General features: G+C 37.3%; 1 protein-coding gene across 4 annotated transcripts; it reads right to left on the bottom strand.

Annotated features, from left to right (window-relative positions):
- LOC124416283 (glutamine--fructose-6-phosphate aminotransferase [isomerizing] 2-like) lies at window positions 1–18,297 on the bottom strand. 4 transcript variants are annotated; one of them, XM_046897216.1, is made up of 15 exons: window positions 18,142–18,297; window positions 7,726–7,833; window positions 7,231–7,320; window positions 6,997–7,140; window positions 6,716–6,882; window positions 6,493–6,634; window positions 4,878–4,901; window positions 3,624–3,644; window positions 2,246–2,403; window positions 1,890–2,129; window positions 1,591–1,789; window positions 1,263–1,507; window positions 1,016–1,171; window positions 803–931; window positions 1–681 (listed from the first exon to the last, which is right to left on the bottom strand). In XM_046897216.1, exons 1-15 carry the CDS (start codon window positions 18,146–18,148, stop codon window positions 436–438), a joined length of 2,076 nt encoding a protein of 691 aa, XP_046753172.1. In that variant the 5' UTR covers window positions 18,149–18,297; the 3' UTR covers window positions 1–435. The 4 variants fall into 4 exon arrangements, with proteins under 4 accessions (XP_046753172.1, XP_046753181.1, XP_046753189.1 ...); XM_046897225.1 differs by lacking the exon at window positions 3,624–3,644; XM_046897233.1 differs by lacking the exon at window positions 4,878–4,901.
- Window positions 18,298–22,337: the final 4,040 nt, after the last annotated feature.

Raw genomic sequence — 22,337 nt, 5'->3', positions numbered from 1 at the left:
CTTCACGTATTGGAATAGTTATATTTCGATACTTGACACGTACATGTTAATCAGTGCCAAGTATTTACTTTGAGTCGACGATGGGCTGTACTTATGCAAATCGAAACCGATTTTCGTGAAATTTTACCGAATCGTCTTAGCGGTGATGGAGAAATCGTTTTTTAAAATATTTCCCGTATATTGTTCCCCCACACCAGCCGCTCTCGCGTTTATGGAACAAAGTTTGCTTAGTATATCCTTAGACTCCTTAAAGTCCCGCCGATTCAAATCTTTTCGTTAATAAATACACGCCTGCCAATCACTATCCGCTGATATAAACAAGCCAGCCTCTCAGGATTCAGCCCCTCGTTATTCATCATTGGCCACGATCCACCGACTCTCCTGATCGCCAATTGCAAATCCTCATCCTGCGTACGAGTCCTACACTACTCTAATCTACTCGACTGTAACCGACTTTGCCAAATTTCTCGGACAGTCGACGTTGCAGCCACGCAACACCGCGATGTGGAATGACAAAAGTTGCATCGGAATGACAGTGAGGACGCCTTGCAGGCAGTCCACGGTCTTCGGCACTTCCAATACTCTATCGGCCAAAGCAATCGTCTCCTTGTCACCCTCCTCGCATATCACTATCGGTCTTCCTTCTCGGGCTGTCACTTGCTGGAGGGCGTTCATGCATTTCTGCAAAAATTTATCATTATTTTTCGGTTTCTCGGGCAATTGTGAACGTCGGAAGAAATTACCTACCCAGTCGAGAAAAGTGGAAAAAAAACTTCCTGATAAATATTGGATTAACACTTACCACGTAAACGGGATCCCTCATGACGATCATGATAACGGGCATGGAATCATCGACGAGAGCCAGAGGACCGTGCTTCAATTCACCAGCCATTATTCCCTCGCTGTGCATGTAAGTTAGTTCCTTGACTTTCTGTTGAACAGATTAGAGAATTATAGTGTGACAACCGATATCGTTGCGTCGAACGGTAGGTCAATGTCGTCGATATAAACTTACGAGGGCGCCCTCCATGCACGTCGCAAAATTGTAACCTCGACCCATAATCAAAAGGGACTTGTGCTGGAACAGCGATTTCGCCAGTTCCTTGACCTTGTCGTCCAGCTTGAGAACCTCGCGAATGAGATTGTCGAGGTTCTTGAGTCCTTCGATGATCTGGAATGAGAGTGTAGTCGGATTTATCAAAGCCACTTTGCGTCGACGTGTCGTATAAAAAATCGTATAAAAAAATCTTTCCGTCACCAACCTCGAGTCGTCTGTTTCCAAGAGAGATTCTGTCCTCGCTCATAACCAGAGCAAACATCACCAGAGATATGAACTGGGACGTGTAAGCCTTCGTACTTGCGACACCGATTTCGGGTCCGGCGTTTATGTGAACACCGCAGTGAGACTCGCGACAAATGCTGCTGCCCACCGTGTTCGTCACGCCAACAATTAGCGCCCCTCTACCCTTGCAGTAACGAAGTGCCATCAAGGTGTCCGCCGTCTCGCCTGTCGAACAGAAACGTCGCGTCTAGTCTCGGTATGTTCGAGATAAATTAACGTTGGAACATGAAAGAGGCAGCCCTCCTTACCTGACTGCGATATGAAGAAGCAAACGTCGTCCCTGAAAACCGGTGTATTTCTGTCCAAAAAGTCGGAAGCGAGTTCAACCATCACCGGCAGCTCCGTGAGTTCCTCGAGCAGTTGTCTGGTCGCCACTGCCGAATGATAGCTCGTTCCGCACCCGATAAGCATCAGTCTTCTGCACCTTTTTATCTCAGGTATGTAATCCTGAGGGAGAGGTTGGTTATTCGCTCGTTTCCCAAGTTTGCGCTAATTGCTAAAGTGTCCATTGTCGTGTTTTATGTACGCGTAACGTAATGTAACCCACCTTGATACCGCCAAGAGTGACGGAATTGTCCTGGAAATTGAGGCGTCCTCTCATGGTGTTCACCACCGATTCGGGCTGCTCGAAGATTTCCTTCTGCATGAAGTAGGAGTAGTTACCCTTCATTATTTGCTGAATTTCCATCTTCAACGTGCATATCTCACGAGCGTGAGGGTCGTCCATCAGGCGACGGAGACGGTGGATGCAGAGGGCTCCGTCTTTCACAGCGGCGACATCGTCGTCCTGCGAATTCGGGGGATCGGTTATCCAAGGCACGTTTTATACGGTCAATCGAATGCTCAAGTCGAGGTAATGGCGAACTGATACCGCCGGAAGACAAATAGAAAACAGATATTTACCTCAAGGAAAATTACTCTGTTCGTGTGTTCGATCACGGCGCTCGCGTCGGAGGCAAAAAAGTATTCAACCTCCTTGTCTTCGAGGGGTTGAAACTCGGACGTGCTGTCGCTGCGTGGAATAATTGGCAAATCCGAGCCTCGTCCGTGGGGGCGATGATCTGTTTCACCACCTTTCGTTAGTTCGAGTCACTCAATTATGGGAAAAAGAATTTTCCTGCATTGGACGGTTTCATTTAATCGGCATTGCAATCGTTTTAAAATGGAATTTTTTGGTATACATTCCATTCGTGTTTACAAATTAAAATTTAGGAAGACTTTCGCTCCAAGAACCGACACCCCTTCAAAATACCTCGTTGGACGTATTGCAATTGTCATGCCTGTGAAAATTCGTACCTGCAGGAATATTCTTTCGACAACTTTTCGTGAGGAAACTTAGTCCCAAAGAAACAATGAAATATCTATTATATGTATATATGTGACAAAATGACACAACACGATTTTACGTAATGTGTACAATAGATTTGTAACAGTATAGTGGGAACGAAAGTTTTTCGATAGATTCCTTGGTCTAATTTATTGAAATTTTGTGTTGTGTCATTCCAATATGCAGCATCATGCTTTTTGACGCGACTACCCCATACCAGAAAGTAAGCAATTGTTTGAAATTGATCATCTGCTTAAAGACCACTTAGAATAGCCCAAAAAAGTAGGTGTATCAACTGTGAGCTTAAAAAAAAAAAATGCAATGTACAAATTTGAAAACAAAAACGACAAAAAATTTTTTTTTCAACACTGCAGATTTATCATTGCACGGATTTGTAGGTAATTTAATAATTAAACCAAATGATCTCGTTGTGTGTAAAAATATCGGATGTAAATAATTTATGAATACGATAATGTTGTCACAACCATTTCATACTGCGTTTTTTTCTGTTTTTTTAAATTTTTTTTCCTTTGACATTTATAAGTCACCGAATATTGATTATTTAGTCTTGAATTCAATTTATAATATAGGTATACGTACGTATACAATGTATATGTTTCGAACGTAGCGAAGGGATTGGACAAGTAATTTGGGAGCAAAATGAGATCATTTTGGAAAGAATTATGCAATACAAGCTCGCCATACAACGCAGCTATTGCGGATGAAGTGTAACAGTAAGCGTTAAACGATTTTTATATGAATGAAAGTTTTGAAGCACAATTTGTTTAGGCTGATGAAAAAAAAAAAAAATTTCAAATAAATTCAAAACAACACAAAGAAAAAAAATGAATACGTAAAACAAGAAGACAACAGAAAAAGAAGCAAAAACGTACGTTGCACGTAAAAGGAATAATAGCAAAGGAAAGTAGCATAAAACTGAGTATAAAGTAGTACCTTGGGGAGTTGTGTCACCTTCTGCAAATTCAGGGAGAGAGGGGAAAAAATAAAAAAAAAACATTAGTCAACAAACCATGCTAAAAGATATAAACATAACATAATACGGTACAAAACAGGAATAAAGTTGAAAAAAAAAAAACACGTGCAAAAATTCTATTTTTTAACTATAACTGAGATTCAGAATAGGACGAAGAATATCGTTTTACCACATGTAGATCATAATAATAAATTATTAATAAGTCTAATGCTCGGTTAATCGAAGGCAAACCTAAATGAGCAATTTTTAAATAATAGCTCAAAAATATTTTTCAATCACCTCGTCCTTCTCTGAATATTTTCACTTTGTCGTTATACGTATAGAGAAAGATTCAGTGATGAACGAGCGAATGAGAATGCCACTGCGTTAAATATGCAGTGATTTTAAGAATATTCCTTTAACGGGAATTCTTTCATCAAATGTTCGCTCAGCACTGAGTGCAGCTGAATTACTTTCTACGCGTCTAAAATTGAGAAATTTTTAACATACAGATGAAGCAAAATAATAAAGAATAAATAATAAAAAACAAACAAAAACGAATCGACAAATTTCTAAATGAACAAAGTCATTTTACTACGAGACGAATCATTGTACACAAATACAATTACGCTTCCGGCATCTCTTTTTCGTCGCTACTCTTTTTCAATAATCTTACGTGAAGTTTCAGCGAGCATAATCTCATCACGAATCTGGTCCATTATATCTATACTCCGTTTCTATCAGTTGTTCGTTATTGACTATTGTTCTCGATTATACACTCGCACTTAATCGCGTGATTTTTCGCATAAAACAAACAAACAAACAAGTTAATGGAAAGAAAGAATTTGTGAATAAACCGTGTTAAATAACAGTTCAAGTAAAAACAAAGATGTGAGTATAATTATACATAGAACAATAATAGATTATTATTATTATTATTGTTGTTGTTGTTGTTGTTGTTGTTGTTATATTTTCGTGCAGTATCACTCGCCGTTCGATGTTGACTCCAAAGATGACCGTATAGAAAAGTCGGAAATGAAAGATGCCCGAAAACCGAGAAAATAACCAAGAAGGCAGACAAACGAGACTCGATAGGTAAAAATTTGTAGTGAAGCGTATAATTGAGAGATAGATAATAAAATATTAAGATAAGAAATGACAAATGACGCAACCTTTTTACGCCATTCAACAATTTGCCACTTTATAAGATTAAAGTACTCAAATAGTGTGTATACCTTTGGCTTTGAGTGGGAAGTCATCTGTTGAGGCAGAAAGTTGGGGTGCAAATCGGGGACGATTCATGCAAAATAAACATTCTCATGTAGTATCCATATCAAAGTTAGATAATTCTTTAAATTCTACGTATAAAACACTGGCAATTAATATAATAATACTAATAATTCTAATCAACGCACTAAACACATAAACTAAACGTAATAAATCGAATAACTACAATTGGCAACCTGCGGTCAATCGTAAGTCTGTGAATTTGTTATTTATGCCAATATTGAAAAGGACTCTGGACATTTTCCATAAAAATTTTCACCCGTATTCAGAAATCTCGATGCAATGAACTTTGCAACAATTCTATTTTGAGTCTAGTAACGTTAAGTTCGGCGGTGAATACTAAGTAACGATAAATTTAAGGTAAAAAAAACTTAAAAAAAAAAAAAAGAAAATCAAAATACCTATGTACGATTACTGAGTGAAATATTGATAGGAATTTCATTTTACAATTAATTCCGGCTTTCTGCGATGCTTTGAAAGAAAAAAAAAACATGTATAAGAATGATATCTATGTACAATGAATGCAGCAATTTTATGCACAGGATAATTCGTAAAAAAAAGTTATTTTCTAATCATATGACATGGATACTCGGTGGCGCGTGCATTACAAAATACCTGTGACGCAAATAGTGCAAAACATTAGCTTAGACACACGTGCAATTGGCAACTGTACAATTTGTTAGTATCGCGCGATCCGTTAGTTCTCTTTATATTTTTGCGTATTTTGTTTAGTTCACGCAATCAATATAGCGTTAATAAGTGCAATACAAATATTAAGATCATACAAGGGTTGCGTTGAGTTAATGCAACATGCGATATATAAGTTAAAAACAAATGTAATTATACGCTTATGTTAAATATGCAATTGTGTACGGTGTGTAATATTATACATTTGGAACAGGGGAAAAGGAAATAAGATTCGGGATATCAACCGATTAATCTACTACCTATTTCAACTATTAATTTACAACTATCACCGTGTATACATATAAGCTTGTACGTATTTACAGCTTTGATGTATGCCAATATAGTTCGTATAGAAGTATACCAAATAATTAATATTCTGTTAATTACAATGTCATTATTATCCCTTCACCGGGTGTTTCTTTTTTTCTTTTTCTTTTTCTCTCCTTTTACTTTTCGCTTTTCGCTTTTCGCTTTTCATTTCTCTACGTTCTCGCTCTTTTACAGCTCTTTGCTGTAACGGTCCGTCAGTGATGGTCTCACTACTATTCCGCCGTTCTTAAACATACTCGGGGAATAAACTTTAATAAGTATGTAGTCATTTAGATAACGTTTCTTTTATCTCATTCAGTTTTCTCCACTGATTCGACATCTGGATTGGTACCTGAATTTAACTTTGTTAATCTCCTCCTGATTCCACCCGTCAAACCAATCTATCGCTGTTTGCAAGTACTACATATTCGGTTTTTGTTTATTAAGTGACACCTAACGCTGAAACCAAGTACCATCAACGACTTGAAGTTGTTCTTTGCTTTTTCTTTCTTTACTCCAATTTTTCTCTCCTGCACTAACCGATACGCGGAACCGCGAGATACTCACCCTTGCCATAAAGAATCGGTACGTGATCGGTGGCGAGTCTAGTTTTGGTCTTGATACCAACGAGGAGAGGTGATCCACGCCTAGTAGCGACACACTCGCCCGGGAAATGTTTGCTCTTGAAGCAAAGAGCGAAAGCTCCCTCCTGATTGAACACAGAAAGACATGGAATTACAAGCCACGTCCACTCACTAACGGGACTAAAATTCAAACTTCCAAAACGAACCAATTGCTGGATCACTTGCTCGACCAATTCGCGAAACGAGTAGTTCGGATGCTGGGTCCAGAGGTGATGAACCAGCTTCGCGATCACTTCAGTGTCCGTTTCACTCTCGAAGCAGTAACCTCTGTGCTGAAGCAGAGTCTTCACTTCCTTGTAGTTCGTCACGATACCTGCAGTGTTAAAAAATTGTCTCAGTTTACGGATGTGTGACGTCGATGCATTCTCACACACAGACTGTCATGATGACTGAGCAATTTTCTGATAAAATTCTGTCCGAATCTCACCGTTGTGGACAACTACGAACGAGTGATCGATGTCGGAACGCTGCGGGTGAGAATTCACTTCAGATGGAACTCCGTGAGTCGCCCAACGAGTGTGAGCTATTCCGACGTGGCTTAGCGTCGTTTCATCGAAGTCGAGCTTCTCGTCTGAGGGTGAAAGAAAATCCAGAAATTGTTAAAAGGGTTCTATATTAAATTGTATGTCTATTTTTATCGTTACTAAGGCCTGCGGCGTACTTTTCAAGATCTCGTCCTCCAACGCTTGAACCTTTCCTTGCTTCTTGATGACGGCGATGTCCTTTCCATCGCAAGAATCGAGTGCGACGCCTGCGGAATGAAAGGATCGTAAATAAGATTTATAGTAGAGATTAATAAATCTACATAAATCCCGTGTGTAAAGGAATGCAAATAATACATTCAAAGTTTCGACCTTAAAACTTGGTCGCTCGGATGAGAAAGGCGAAACCGATTCCGCGATTGAGAAAGCAAGAGAAAAAAAGAAAACTAATTCGAATGTCGTGAAGGCTGCGGTAGGTTTTGGTTTTTCTTTACCCTCTTTCTTTTTTCTTATTAAACAAAGAAATGTCTTCGCGATATACGATAGAGGTATAAACATGTTTTTCATGTCGATATTCTCTATAGCATATTCGCACATAATATTATGTTTCGTCAAGACGAGAGTGTCAGTCAAGACCGAAAATTATCAGTAATTCAAATATTCGTGTAATTTACCGGCTGAATCGTATCCACGGTATTCGAGTCTCTTCAGTCCGCCAACAAGCAGCTCAAGAATTTCTTTTCTGCTCTTCGGCGTGAGATAGTTGAGGTATGCAAATATTCCTGCGGACAAGTACAATATAATAATCATAAAGAATTGAAACAACGTTAGATCGAAACTTGTGTACAATCACCTTGATCACGCTGTCAAATTTGATCACTTCTCTCATGAATTATAATTTATTATTCAGGCTCGCAATCAAGGCTCTTCCTTTTGCGCCCCTTGTGTTCAATTTCGCAATGCTCATTGTCAAAGAGAGAAACCATTTGTCAATGAAAAATAAAACTTGATACGATCGTGCAGTGAAATGTTCTGCGGTTATATCGTTTCTTCATATTTCGTAGAATTTTAACATCACAGACGCCGGAATTCCTTCAGTATACCTAATACTCGACAAAACGTGAAACGGTAATCTCGTGAGGTTGCCAGTCATCTTAGAATGCCCGTGTCCTTGATATTACTCTCAAATGGTGGCCTTTCGATTTCGGGACAAACCTTACCTTCTACATGTTCCAAGGCGAGTGCCGTGTGCCGTGTGCCGCATTCTCTCTCATCTATAGACGTTCGATTAGACACGATCATAACGAACCAACAACGCCAAGAGAGCAACAAGGTCAGAGAGAATGGTTCGCCAGGTGGTGGAACCCGGTATAATATTCGAACTATGAAATAACGAGAGTGAAAATAACCTTCAGGCGTTCTTCGGACAGTGAAACGGGATTCTCGGGGCTCAAATTCTATCGAATGCACGACGAACTTACGAAAGAAACGTGAGGTGAGAGCTGATATAACACGATGCACTCGAGCTTTCTATACGTGGAGATCCTGCTCGTAACGATCGCTGCTGTAGGAAATATTGGTGTACAAAATCGATTTTCCGGTATAGCGATAAGAACGCGAGAAGATGATGATCGTCGTTCACCTTCATTAAGGCAATGAAGAAATTTGGAAATAATAAGCTTGATATCAGGTGCTTTGACGGTTCTATTCAGGAGCTTTGAAGCCCGCCAAAAGTGGCACGTTAATAATCCAAGATAATCTTGTGCTCGATCGGACAGACACTCATTTCTCTAACCTCCCATCGATCATACCTGTACAATATACATATGCAACAGGAGGTAAAGATCACGAGTGACAAAAAAAGGAAAGAAAAGAAAAGAAAGAAAAAAATGGTCGTCGTCGGACTTTTCCTATCGCTGGCTGGCCTTCGTCGCGTTGCTAATAATTCTGTTGAAAAAGCATTGGGAATAGTACATCGTGATTGTTTATCGCACGTACCGACTGTCCCATGTCAATGGTGAGCAACGGTATGTGCACTTACAGCCTATATCGTATCGATTGTCCTTGTACTTCCAGCGGTTCCGGTTCCCGGTTTTCACCCACCACGGGGATCTGGAATCTTCATGGACGGTGAAGAGTGCCGCGTTCATTGGGTGCTGGTCCCGAGCCTTTCTTTCATCGACGTCACTCTTCGCTGTCCATGATCCTCTTAAAATTCCTCGCGAGGCTTGTTTTTCGTCGTTTACAAACCGCCCGCAGGTGAAGGTATAAATTTATGGATAACGCGACTCTCTTTCTCTCGATGTTGCTGCAAAGGTGAGCCTGAACCCGGGTAACTTTGAACCAAAGAATGTACGCTGCGAACTGGCGAAAGGACGACGGGTATTAAGATTCAAGACTGTTGGTAGCGAACGACACTGCAGCCAGCTATTATTCGACTTGGACTGCCAATGAGTTATCTGCTTATCGCTTTGCACTTCGCGACAGGATAAAGGAGGATTGTCAACCAGGCCTCTGATATCCTCTGACCTTTGTTCCTTGCAATCTTTGTTGGAAAGTATTCGTTGGTACGGGATTCACGAATTGATAAACAATATGTCGAGCCATCTAGCGTTTTATTAATTATTGTAAACGATTTTCGTGCGAGTAGGTAACTCCTGGTGGATGAATCGAAGACTTTGAAGCAGCTGCATAAAATCACTGCTGTCTCAAAATTGGTATTTAATTACCACAGTCACTAATTATCACCGTCATCGAGTGTTTTCCACTGTTTCATGTACTTACAAACTGTGTATGATATCTATCGACAACGAAAGTGATATCGATCTCGTATCAGGTTTTGATGATCGCGGTACGACGATGGGACATAATAAATCGATTAGTGTTTAATGGCGCATATTGCACAGCGGCGTGAACCCATCAATGCTATTTATTTTTATCGACTAATCCAGGTAGGCTGATATGATTTTATTGTACCTGTAATAGGCTGCAGAGCAGGTATTTCGATTCCGACTTTTACTTTCTTGAAAAAGCGATAAGCTGCTAGACTTTTAATTATTAAATGTTCGCGGTCCGATTCTATTTCGCTATAACATTATGTTACGCCGGAAGTGTAATTACGACAGCGATATCCCAGCAGATTTTCCGTCTCCTTTTCGCAATTCAAATTAGCTTAGGCTAAGAGAATCCCCTCTGTAAATTTCGCCACTGACGGAGACGAACTGTAATAACGATATTTGAAACTTGTAGTTTAATAAGTGAAAGGGAAACTTGCCACTGCACTTACCGCCAGTCCAAGACTCCCGTTATATCACCTTGCATAAAAAATATACCGCTATTATAGCTATAGGGTATAAGCGCAAAACAGCGTCGATATGCTAAAATCTCGCTAATACGTAATAATTGCGGTACGAGTCGCCGGTGGAAATTTGTTTCGTGTGCGCTGATACGCTCGACGTATTGCCCAAACTTTCGCTTATACTCATATACAATCAAGCAACTTATTATTACTTATAAATAAAAGTTAAAAACCACCCGAACTCGAGCTTGCAGGCAGAATCGTATACGTATAGCTCAAACCTACATGCAAATACTTGAATCTTTCTCTCGTCAAGGAATCGAAGAAAAAAAATCCATCGAACGGTATCCGTTTTTCTCTATTATCGAACAATTCCATTTCTCTTTGTGTGACCAAATAAAATAAAATAATATCGACCTTTTTGGTCGAAAGTTCAAAGGGTAAATAATTTTTACAGAGTCGGTAATTCGTTCCCCTGCTTAGCTTTCGGCGAGATTTTATCATCGGATCTCGTTTTCACTCTTAATTCAGTGACTGTCCTGATTTAGTCCAATGATTAAACGACATGTGAGGTAGCGAATTATCGAAAGATCGATCTTAACGCGAACGCGTACGTACCCATGTACGTTATTTTAGCACTTCCGACAATATGTGTATATTAGGTATTCGCGACAAAGAGAGATGCTTCTCAAAGATAAAATCATGCGGCCAGATAAATTTTATCCAAAATTAGGTACGACGTAATGGATGTATAGGACGTTTTACAATGTCCCATATTGTCAGTTTCTACGACTTGAGATCCATGAGATACGATAAAACCTATCATGCACATCCACTTGAAACGCACATATCAAATATTTTTCACAAGTAGATTTTTCAGGCATCTATTTTTCCCCGGCACCGCTCATATTGTTGTATTCGTTGTTGTTTTTGTTGTTGTTATTATTGTTTGATTTTTCACCAATTGCGCCGTCGGTGGACCGCCATGCCATGGCACTGCACGTTCCGATTTCGTGTTCTTTGTCGCGATGAATGATGATTAGGATATCAATGTCAATTAATGATAAATCAAAAGTTGATACAAAATTATAATATATGTGGTATAAACGTGCGAAAGGGGAAAATGTATCTACATAAATATAGATTGTGTTGTTTTTTTTTTCTCTTTCTTTTAATAATAACTTTTCTTCCCTTGCATTTTTACTTATCCGTCAAAATTGACGCGCTATAAACTTTGTTCTCTAACTTGGGTAGGTGAAATATGATACACAAATAGAAATATCTTCGCCTTTCTTAAAATGTTTACAGCCTCCGGTAGATATGTAATTGACGAAACTTTCTAAATTATCAATATACGAGCATATATATGTGTATATATATATATATATTCATTCGCACCTTAATAGTGTAGCCAGTGAAACTTCAATGCCCCCGATTATACAACATTATACAATATACACACGCCTATAAAATATCATGCATGCAACATTGGAATTATTCAATTGAAAAAATCAAGCATGACGATTGCGGGCCATTTTTCTTATTTTGGTGAAACAATACTTGTTGCAAACTACGTTACTAACGAATTGAGCGATTATGTGAGGCGGTTTTTCGCTTCCTATACATCGCCGTTATCCACATACTTTGCTTCGCCTTGCAACTCGAATATTTATACTCTCGTCGTAAAATATGAGTTGATAAGACACCGTAATTCACTCTCATATTTCATTTTTCCAGGAAAACTCGTACGTGTTGTACACACTGCACGACGAGACGGAGGAGAACGTGATGAAATAAAATTGCAATGGTTGCACACCTGCATGTGGTTTGGCTGGCGACTACATGCGGTGTAGGAGGAAGATAATTTTCTACTTCGAGACCTTTCATCCCGGTTCTACAAACTCTCGCAGAACACGTGAGTAAAACGACATGAGAATCTGTCATAATTATACTGTTGTCGTTAAGATTGTTATCAATTTTTACTTCTTCGTTTTTTAATTCATTTATTTCTTCTTAATCCATTGTCATCGTTTATTGTCCGTCAGTTTTGTCCATCAAACGATATTGTATCGTGTCTCGACAGGGACTGGAATCATTTAATTCGCTGTTATTGCACTGCAGCTTTGTGATAACCGGGATTATTCCTAATGCAAAATTCGTATACACAGATAAAGGATCATTGATCGTAAAGATAATAATAATGCGCGTCGATCGATATAATCCTTTTTTTTTTTTTTTTTTTTTTTTTTTTGTCACAATTATCGATCAACACGCGCAGTTGATCGCATCTAAAAAAAAAAAAATTCCACCCCGACTGAATAACGTTCATAAAACCATTTTAATTTCGGTTCAAATTGCGTCTCGTTTAATTGAAATAATTCATACACCACTTGAAGCAGCCAGACATTGATTGATCTGATTAAAATGTTGATAAAACAGACAAAAAGTAAATAAATTCTCTTTTGGTCTATGCGGCCGTATGAAAATTAATCGAATCACAGCACGATTGCGTGTACATTTGCGATTATTAAAACGAATACGTCACGCACTTTTGATTCTTTCGGAATTCTGCTTGTCAGCGACGCCCCCTAACTAATTTCAGGCCCACCGATTATCACTTGATCGTATACCAATCACACACCTGGCGCCTGGCTCTGCAGGCCTTTCGTTCAATTAATATTTCAATTGAGCCACGTCGACTCTGGCTCTGAAGCGTGAAGGGAAGGTAACGAGAGGTTTTCAAAAAATAGACCCAATTAAGCTCGCGATACTTGCCACGCTGCTCAGTCCCAGACTAGAGGCCCAGGGACTCCCTGATTCTAGAACGTAATCATTGATCCGTCGTTTTACAATTAGTATAATTTCGGTCGATTTTCTCTGAGTATATTTCGAATCTGGAGGTTTCTTATTTTTTACTTGCGAGGAATTTTTCGCGTTTTGTTTTAGCCAATTTACGAACGAGTTACGCTGAGGATCTAATTTGTATAGAAAACAAACTAGCAGCTTAAAATGTATTTTCACTTTCGTAAATGCAAATTGCCTACATTTTAAAGAGAGAATGATAACCGACGTAACCAGCCGTGCAAAGTTGGCCCTCCAAATTTCTTCTCACAATTAAACGTTTTTTTCAACGACCTCAATTCCTTTAAAGAAATTCTTTCATTCGTCTCGGTCCAAGTCGATATTCATATTATCAACCCGTACGTATACGGCGGTAAGTATTACGCCATTTTATCCATACCCACGTGCGTTCCGAACCAGCGTTCTAAAAATAATTCAACCCAAACTCAGGCATAACGAAGATACGTGGAATTTCACTTTCATCTATTACGATATGCACGAATCTACTCGGACTTGATTCTTTTACCGCTTTTTCGTTAATGTATAATCGTTATACGGACTCACGTATCGAACGATAGCCCCGCAGGCGTAAAACTTGTCGGATTTTTTTTTTTTTTTTTTTTTTTTTTCTTATCGCTCATTCCATCTCCGATATCTCAAACGTTACGACCGCGAGCACAGTCTTTCGTCTACAACTTCTTTCCACTAGTAGATTTTTCACATTCTGAGACCGGTTATTACGTTAAGTTCATCGTGTATATTCATCCCTCTCTCCAAATCATTCACACCGGTGATTATCGTCAAGACTAATATATTATACCCATACGAAATGCTACTTTATTCAATGATGAAAAATTTCCACACGTTCTTTTATTATACAATCATCGAATGCATCGTAGGTATTATATGTAATACCTAATCGAATCAAATGCGAGAATTCGTCCATTCTTTTCACCATTTCCAGATCTGCTTTACCTTGTTGTTTTTTTTTTTTTTTTTTTTTAATTTTTTTATATGCTTGACGAGTTGATTAGGATATGGATATTTATACACACTGTTCGAAAAAGGGATAAAATTGTGATAGTAAAATTCGTTGTATTGGAACTATACGCTGTATGAATATTGTTTGTGAAATTTTAGAAGTTTTCCAAACATATCGACCGTATTAAATGTACTCAGATTACTCAGATTTCAGGAAAGAGTGACATTAAAGTGTTAATTGGGGTGCCGGTATAACGTCAAAGAGACCATGCATGTCATACATAAATATATGTCAATTTATACTCAATTAAGATGTATAAATCCGACTTAAAAACTAAGGTAATGCTTATCGAGCAGAAGTCATTCGATAGTAATCTAGCATTGAAAATACGACAAAGAGCTCAATGTCAGACATTATCTATAATAATATTATACAGATTGATTCCGAAAATCTGAGCTGCTTTACACGTATGGTTATCAAACCTCCCGACAATCTCTATTTCGATTCTCCCTCCTCTTATTGTGTTCGGTACATGAATTTTTTTCACACAGGATAACAGTAAAAAATAACCTTCACATTTTTCTTCCCAAACTTTGTTTAATGTCAAAGGAACTGTATAAATTATACGTAAAATGTTCAAATCCACGCGGCTCTCCTTTCGAGAAATTTTCGATGCATCCGATACCGAATAAATGTCATTTATATATATATATATATATATATATATATATATATATTTGCCGAAGTGACTACACCGAGTTCAAGTAAGTAGTCGCTGGCATACCGGTTTTTAACCGGTTTTAGAGTGTAATTTCAACAATTTTATGTACGGAGGCATGTAAATACTTGCATGCAGTTATACCTACGTATTGAGATATACATATAAATATAATGGACATGCCTCGGGGTGGACGTCACACCCCATCCATCGCAATACTTTTTCATCCTCGAGTGTGTCCGATCTCCGGTCTCTTGGTGTATTAAGCCAAGGCTTTAAATGTCAGCCGCACTCATTCCTTAGACGTGCAAGGCTCTCTCGCTCTCCTCTCGCCCCTGACATATGAATGTATTTTCTACACCTACGAGTATATCCGTGTACCCATACCTGCCTTGGTTGCTCCGAAACTTTCACTCTCGCGTTATAACTGGCGCTGCTGATAGAAATGCCACATTGCCCATTACCGAACGATTCGGATTTTGCAATATGTTGGCGACAAAATCGAGAACTTTCCGACGTGCAGATTCATTGTCTCTTTGTTTTCGACACGGAGAGAATAAGAGAGTAGATTTCACACAAAACTACAGCGAAAGAGAGACACATGAGGTTTTTTTCGTAAAATATACTTCGTAAGATGCTAAATTTTTTCACAAAAAACCTTCATGTGTCCCTATTTCGCTGCAGTCTTGAGTGAAATTTGCTTTTTTTCTTATCTCCTTTTATCCACGCTTTATTATTACGTACTTTCGTCTGCAATTATGATTCGTCGCTATTTCTCGTGAGCTCGATGCGGAAATTATTAACATCCGTTTTCTGTAACACGGTCACGATCCTGGTCGGTCGAAACCTCGGAGTCGTTAGTTTGATAATAATGATTTATATGCAGGAACTCTGACAATATCTCAAGTCAGGCTGACTGACGGTTAGTGAGCTGCTCAATCGTGTGGCAAACGCCAACTTCGGGACTCTAATGAAAGAAAACAAATTTTTATACAACCGATTTCGTACAAGCTGCGTACTTTCCACTCTGCGAACTCGAACGTTGGCGATATTGTTTTCTTTCCAACATACCACACACTGCGCGGTTCAATTTTTACTTTATAACAAATTCCTTCTTCAAATGTTCCATAGTTGTACAGCTGATCTGCAGGTGGATTTTAAATCTGTGTTGACATTTCCATTACGGTACAATTATCAGCCAGCTGCCAATTAGTTAAATATCCTCGTGGATTCACGAAACTCTCTTCAACTATTCGATAAATCCATGGAATTCGTTGCGAAGAATTCGTTGAATTTTATATTACATTATACATTATATTGTATAAAAATTTCATACCTGTTTGCCAGAAAGCAAGGAAATGAAAGGTTCGAAAGTTGCCAAATGTAAATAGCCGCAGTATGATTCACTGTCAGTTTGATCGAATGCACTGTACGTATACAAGTAACGAAATTCTTAATCCTTATCTATGTTGACTTCATTATAATGACGTAGTGTAAAGTAATTCTGTTTTTTCTCTCTATTTTCTGGCAAGAGTATAGCTGACACGAGCGTGTGATTCGCTCTTCGTATATAATTTTCCACTGCGTGTCAAAGTTGAAACTCCGATACGTGCGGTCTATTCCTATCGATATAAGACTTGCGGCATAAATATTTAGAGCTTTACATGCATGTATATGAAAATGAAGTATACGCGTTGCAAAGACGAGGAATTCCGTCAGTGAAAAAATCCCACCCACTGCAAGTGAAGACGGTTCTATAAATTATAAACTGCGGTCATGATATTGTCATGGCATATGAATATAATTATATCGTTGTTATACATTCGGTAGCTCTGCACGGATGCGGATGTTGCCGAAAGATGGAAAAATCTGTCATTCGTCACTTCCTTCCGTTCTGTCGAAACTCAGCAGAATTCGTGCTTGGCTCATGGCGATAAAAGTAACGTAAAGAAAGAAGCGATAGCGTTTATATACCACAAAGAGAGATTCGTTCCACTTTTCTGAATCGTGAAAAAGGGCGACGGATAATGCGTACGTTTTCATATACTGCAAGGATTCGAACATTTTGGCGAAAAGACATCTCAATTGATATTTTATTTTCGCGATTCTTTATAAATAAAGGATTTTTCTCACATGGTAAGTGCATGAAATTCTTCAGTCACTCAATCAGATAACAGAGCGAGTAAAATTTTTCTGTCAACGGTATCCAAATTATATACACATGCATTACGTACATACACATTGTGGGGAATAATTATCAAACAAACACATGTTTGTTTGATAGTTCCGTCGACCGACACGTGTTCGTTCGCGTTCGTTATCAAGTAATTTCAATGTAGAGGGTAAAAGGCTGATGTATTGAGGAACAGAATATTGTTTGGCACTGATTACATTTTTCGAAATTAAATCAGAATATAAAAATGACGACGTTTCGAGTGACGCATTCATGAATTCCCAAGTAAAGAATGGCCCGACGATTAATATCAGTGATAACGTCTACACGTCGTGCTAAAGATAATGAAAATTATCAATAAACGTGATTTTAGTTATTGCTAAAAATTGTGAGTCATGTTTTTTTTAAATTTTCTTCTTTTTTTTTTATTTAGCTTTATACCCATGCTACAAACGATTTGTGTTCTAATTAATCACCCCAGCTGAACGATTATGCGGATTAACGATGATTGTACGTCTGTATATAATAATTGAATCGAAATAATTTAGTTTTGATAGAAATTTAACGAACGTCAATTACGAACAGCTCCATTATTCACGTTACTATAAATTCGGTATCGTTTACTCGTACTGATCGATTCCTGACAAAAACGCACATATAATTACAAATCGTTTAAGAAGAAAAAAGAAGAAAAAAAAACAGTACGATCGATCCATCGTATACGCGTAATTGTAGTTTAAGGAAAAAATTAACAACACAGCGTGTTGCCCAGAAGGAAATGACGTTTGACGTTCATTCTTATTCTCGATAGTAAATATCAACGATAACGTTTCCCGTTCTGTAAATGTTTGTCCGATTTCTCTAAATGTCGAAAAACTATCCTTAAACATCTGTTGCAAAAAGCGTGCGGTAATACTGAAACGCGTGGTATTTGTACTGCGCGGGTTTTTCAATTGACAGTACGTGCAATGCAACGTATCGTACACGACATGTATAGGTCATGGCACATGGATGTTAAAGAAACGACGAGCGCAGGCACTTGATCAACGTTTCGTGTATTACGTCAATTTCGACTTACCGCACATGCTGTCGATTTGTTGTCACTCTTTCAGGCGCCACGTAGGTACAGGGCAGCTCGATAAAGCGAGACGGTATTAACTCCTTGCAGCCTTGCAGGCATCTGAGCCGATACGCGGCTCGTTGCACACTTTTTATGCCAGGCCTTCCTCCGTCCTCGCGTATCTGCGAGCACGATGCTTCATTGACAGCACAGCCCTGCCGCACCTGCTGTTCTCTATGAATACGTCGTAGGCGTGTAAAACCCGCCGCTGCCGCCGCACGAAATTGTCGCGGCAATCGCACGCGATTCCTTCCATTCGTTCATTCTATTCTACCGACGACTCGTAACTTTTTCCCTATTATTTTTCCAACGACCTTTATAAGCGCCTCCTGTACTTTTATATTCACCGTTTATACATGGGTGTGGTGTGGCTTTTTTGCCAGCGTCGGACCCTTAGCTTATTACCCTGAATTGCCGGATTTTTTTACTATTTTTCATTGCCGTATTGGGTGTTTGAAATTTTGGAATCGTTTCGACTCACACGGTACCTTTTCGAGCACCGAGGCGGCCATTACGGATGCTGATAATCGACTCGTTTTAGGTACTCATTCATATGTACTATTGTTACATCTCTGTATTGTCGAGAGACGATTTTTTCAGCGTTTTTAATACCGTTTTTAATTTAATGGATCGGTGATTGATCGTTTTTTAATGTTCACTCGAGTCTGGAAATAATAATTTTTTCTTTTATGCATTAACTTTTAGCCGCTGACTGCGCGTCGTGTGATGGAAAATTTTCACTATTTTTATCAGCACGATTTGTAACCTTAGAATCATAGTAATCAGGAATTGGAATATTCATCTCATATACAAGCTGTGGGAAAATATATTGATTTATGGTTTAACCAACCTTTCGAAATTATTATTTTAAGTTTAATGTCACGTAGAATCTGATCATTCGATTTATTGCTTTCGAAAACATACAGATCTATTGTATAGTTATTATATAGGTATGCATATGGTTTAGCGAGTTTAACGCTGTCGAAGGAAGTGCGAATAGGTTCAGTAAAAATTTGAAATAATAAAGAATATATAATATATTAATACCGAAATGATAAATAATTTACACTTGGAAAGATAGAACACCACATTCACTATACCAAAAACATAACATATTTTTCCTCAATCCTACTCGTGGACTAATTATTTCGATTACTCTTAAACTATATATTCTTACGTGTTACGTGTAACTAGAAATAATAATCGATGAGTGCACAAAAAGTGAAATTTGTGTAGCAAATATATCTAATAGTATGCATAATCTATACGCTTCTTTTTAACTTTGATTCAATAGATTGGATTTAATTTAGTTACTTTTTTTTATATATATCCAGTTACTTATATCAAGATTGAGCTAAGCATTAATCATCATGTGTATTTAACTTAGATTGTATAATTTTATCTTCATCATTATCATCTTTGTTATTATTATTATTATCATTATTATTATGATTAGTTCTTTCATTAGTTTTGACATATTTTAATATAAATATATGCATTACCCCGGTAATAAGATAGTTAATATTTATTAATATACGTGTGACAGGAAATCCTCTCTCTCCCCTCTCTCTGAATGCGTCTAACATACCTATAAATAATACTTTGTATACTGATAACAAATCCTAAGCTTTGTGGTAATTATTTATTAGTTCGTCAATACAAACGATAGTCATTCGTCTACTTTATACAATTAAATGTAATCTTATTTCTACATTCTTATTATTACTTTTTCGAAAATATTCTACCGCTGATTCAATGTACCATTCGATATTTTATACAGGTGTAAACTATACGTGAATTTCACACATGTGTGTTCGCACAGTCTCACGCGCAAATATCACTTAAAGTTATCCGAATATCAACAGAATCGTGCCTCAGTTACGAGGATAGAAAAATAAATTTATACCAGTGCTGTATTACTTGCACCAAGTAAATTTGATAAGTAGATATTTTTTTTTTTTTTTTTTTTTCGTACAATTTTTTAAGCGGATATACTTTTCATGACAGGAATAATTGAAATCCTTTCATACATGAGCTGGGATTTTCTTAAATATCATTCCGGATGAAGCAGTTTGATGATTATTACTTCCAACAACTTTGTTCGTCAATGGATATAAATTCCAGAGCAATTGCGATATTAGGCGGGATTCATTATCCTTTCCGTGGCACGAGGAATCGCCTGAATAATTTCTTCACATACCAAATACTCGTAGGAATTTCCAAATCGTGGTACCCAGGTTTCACGATTCATTTCTAATCATAATCGTTTGCTCTTGCTGCGCCAATATGTAGAACTGAAATTTACGAAAAAAAACCATTGCAACTGTACGCTGTAAAGCAATGTACCTCATACTGCTGTGCCAATTGTGAGATGTTGAGATGTTGTATGTGGCCGTTGTTTTTTTAATAATTTTTCTGGCGACGCTTTTCCTTAATTGTTCTTTACAAACTCAAATTATTCTGCCTCATTGTATTTCGAAGTCCAACGGAGAATATATATTGGATCTCTTTCACAAATATCGTTAACGTACCTACACATTCGTACATACAGACGTACATTTGTTCGTAAAAAGGTGCCAGAATAAAGAAACGCTATTTAATTATGATAGAAAAATGTTTAATTTACGAGGTAAAGCTTATGCGTTAGTAATACCAAAATAAACGAAAAATTCTTACAACATTTATATAATAATGAAGAGAACATTTTTTTTTTTTAATAACATTCTTTATATTAAATAACAAATTATATATAAAAAAGAAAGAAGAGAAAAAAAAGAATCAGAACTTCCTTAATGTACTGTTTTTTTGCGAGGATTGCTGAAATATGAAAACTTTTCCTAGACTAAAGAGAGAAAAAAAAAATCATCTGAAGAATCATATCAAAACACACTGCTGATGAGCTTTCAAATTACAGCCAACCTTACAAAAGATTCCACGATCTATTAAATATTAGAAATAATAAATATTTACATATGTGATACATGGTATACGTAGATCTATACAAAAAAAAAATCAGTGCTGTCGAGGAGAGAGAAGAGATAGAGAGAGAGACAGAGAGTGAAAGAAAGAGATAAAGATAAATGAATGAAAAAAAAAAAAAAAATAAGAAAAGAAGGCGACAAAGCAGGCCAATCGTTAAACTGGATTATTTTACATTTTTCACTTTAAAACTTGAACAAGTAGTTGAGAAAAAAAGACACACAACAGTTGCCAATTTTGGTACAAATTTTGAGCAATACGCAATTATTCAGATAATAGGAATCTTACTAAGAAACGAAACTACAGAGGCAGAAAGAATGTGAAATTACAAGAACATTTTTACTTCCAACTATATCATTATTTACAAACGTTATTAATCAAATAAATTATATTTAAAAAAATAGAAACATATAGAAACAAAGAAAGAAAAAAAAAGTATCTTCAACCAGGTTATAATACCTAATTCTTCAATCTCTCCTTTTATCAAGTCAAACGGCGTATAACAAAATTATAAATAAAGCTATATTTGTATAATATAAAGCGGTATGTAACTTTTCGTCTTATTGTATAAAATATTATTTCTCTTAATACCGAGGAAACAGAGTTGCTCGAAACTCACCAAATTGCTCGATCGTTTCCATCAATCTTAGAGTTACTAATTTTCCCTCCCTGTTTTTTCTATTTCTTTAACATCCAAAAATCGAACAAATGACAATCACATCTGCCATTAAAAATAAAGAGCACCTCGCGTACCCTTTGCAGAGGAAAGTGGAAGTTGAAGCTCAATACATAAACCTAGTAATCTCGCGTGTTTAGTTATTTTTTCGTATCTTTCTCAGCCCATGAAAATTTCATTCCCACATTTACATTCAAGATATTATTGTGATTACTATTATTATTAATTTATCGTATTTTTTTAACATTATTGATTAATGAATATGTATTACGTACTATATTCATATCTTACATTATATCATTAATTCATTAAGAATAATATACTTGCACACAACCTCATTGTTCCTTACATATTATATAAACAAAAACTAAGATTGCAACAATAATGACAAAATCATTATACTGTTTCATGTAAAATCTTCGAAATAGTAAACAACCTTAGTATCTCAATAGATTTTATAAAGGACGTGAAAACAGTTACTCTGTAAACCTAAAAGAGC

The sequence above is a fragment of the Diprion similis genome, chromosome 1 (genome assembly GCF_021155765.1).
Source record: "Diprion similis isolate iyDipSimi1 chromosome 1, iyDipSimi1.1, whole genome shotgun sequence".
Lineage (NCBI taxonomy): Eukaryota > Metazoa > Arthropoda > Insecta > Hymenoptera > Diprionidae > Diprion > Diprion similis.
The sequence above is the reverse complement of the archived record's forward strand: the minus strand, read 5'-3'. Positions and strand labels throughout refer to the sequence as shown.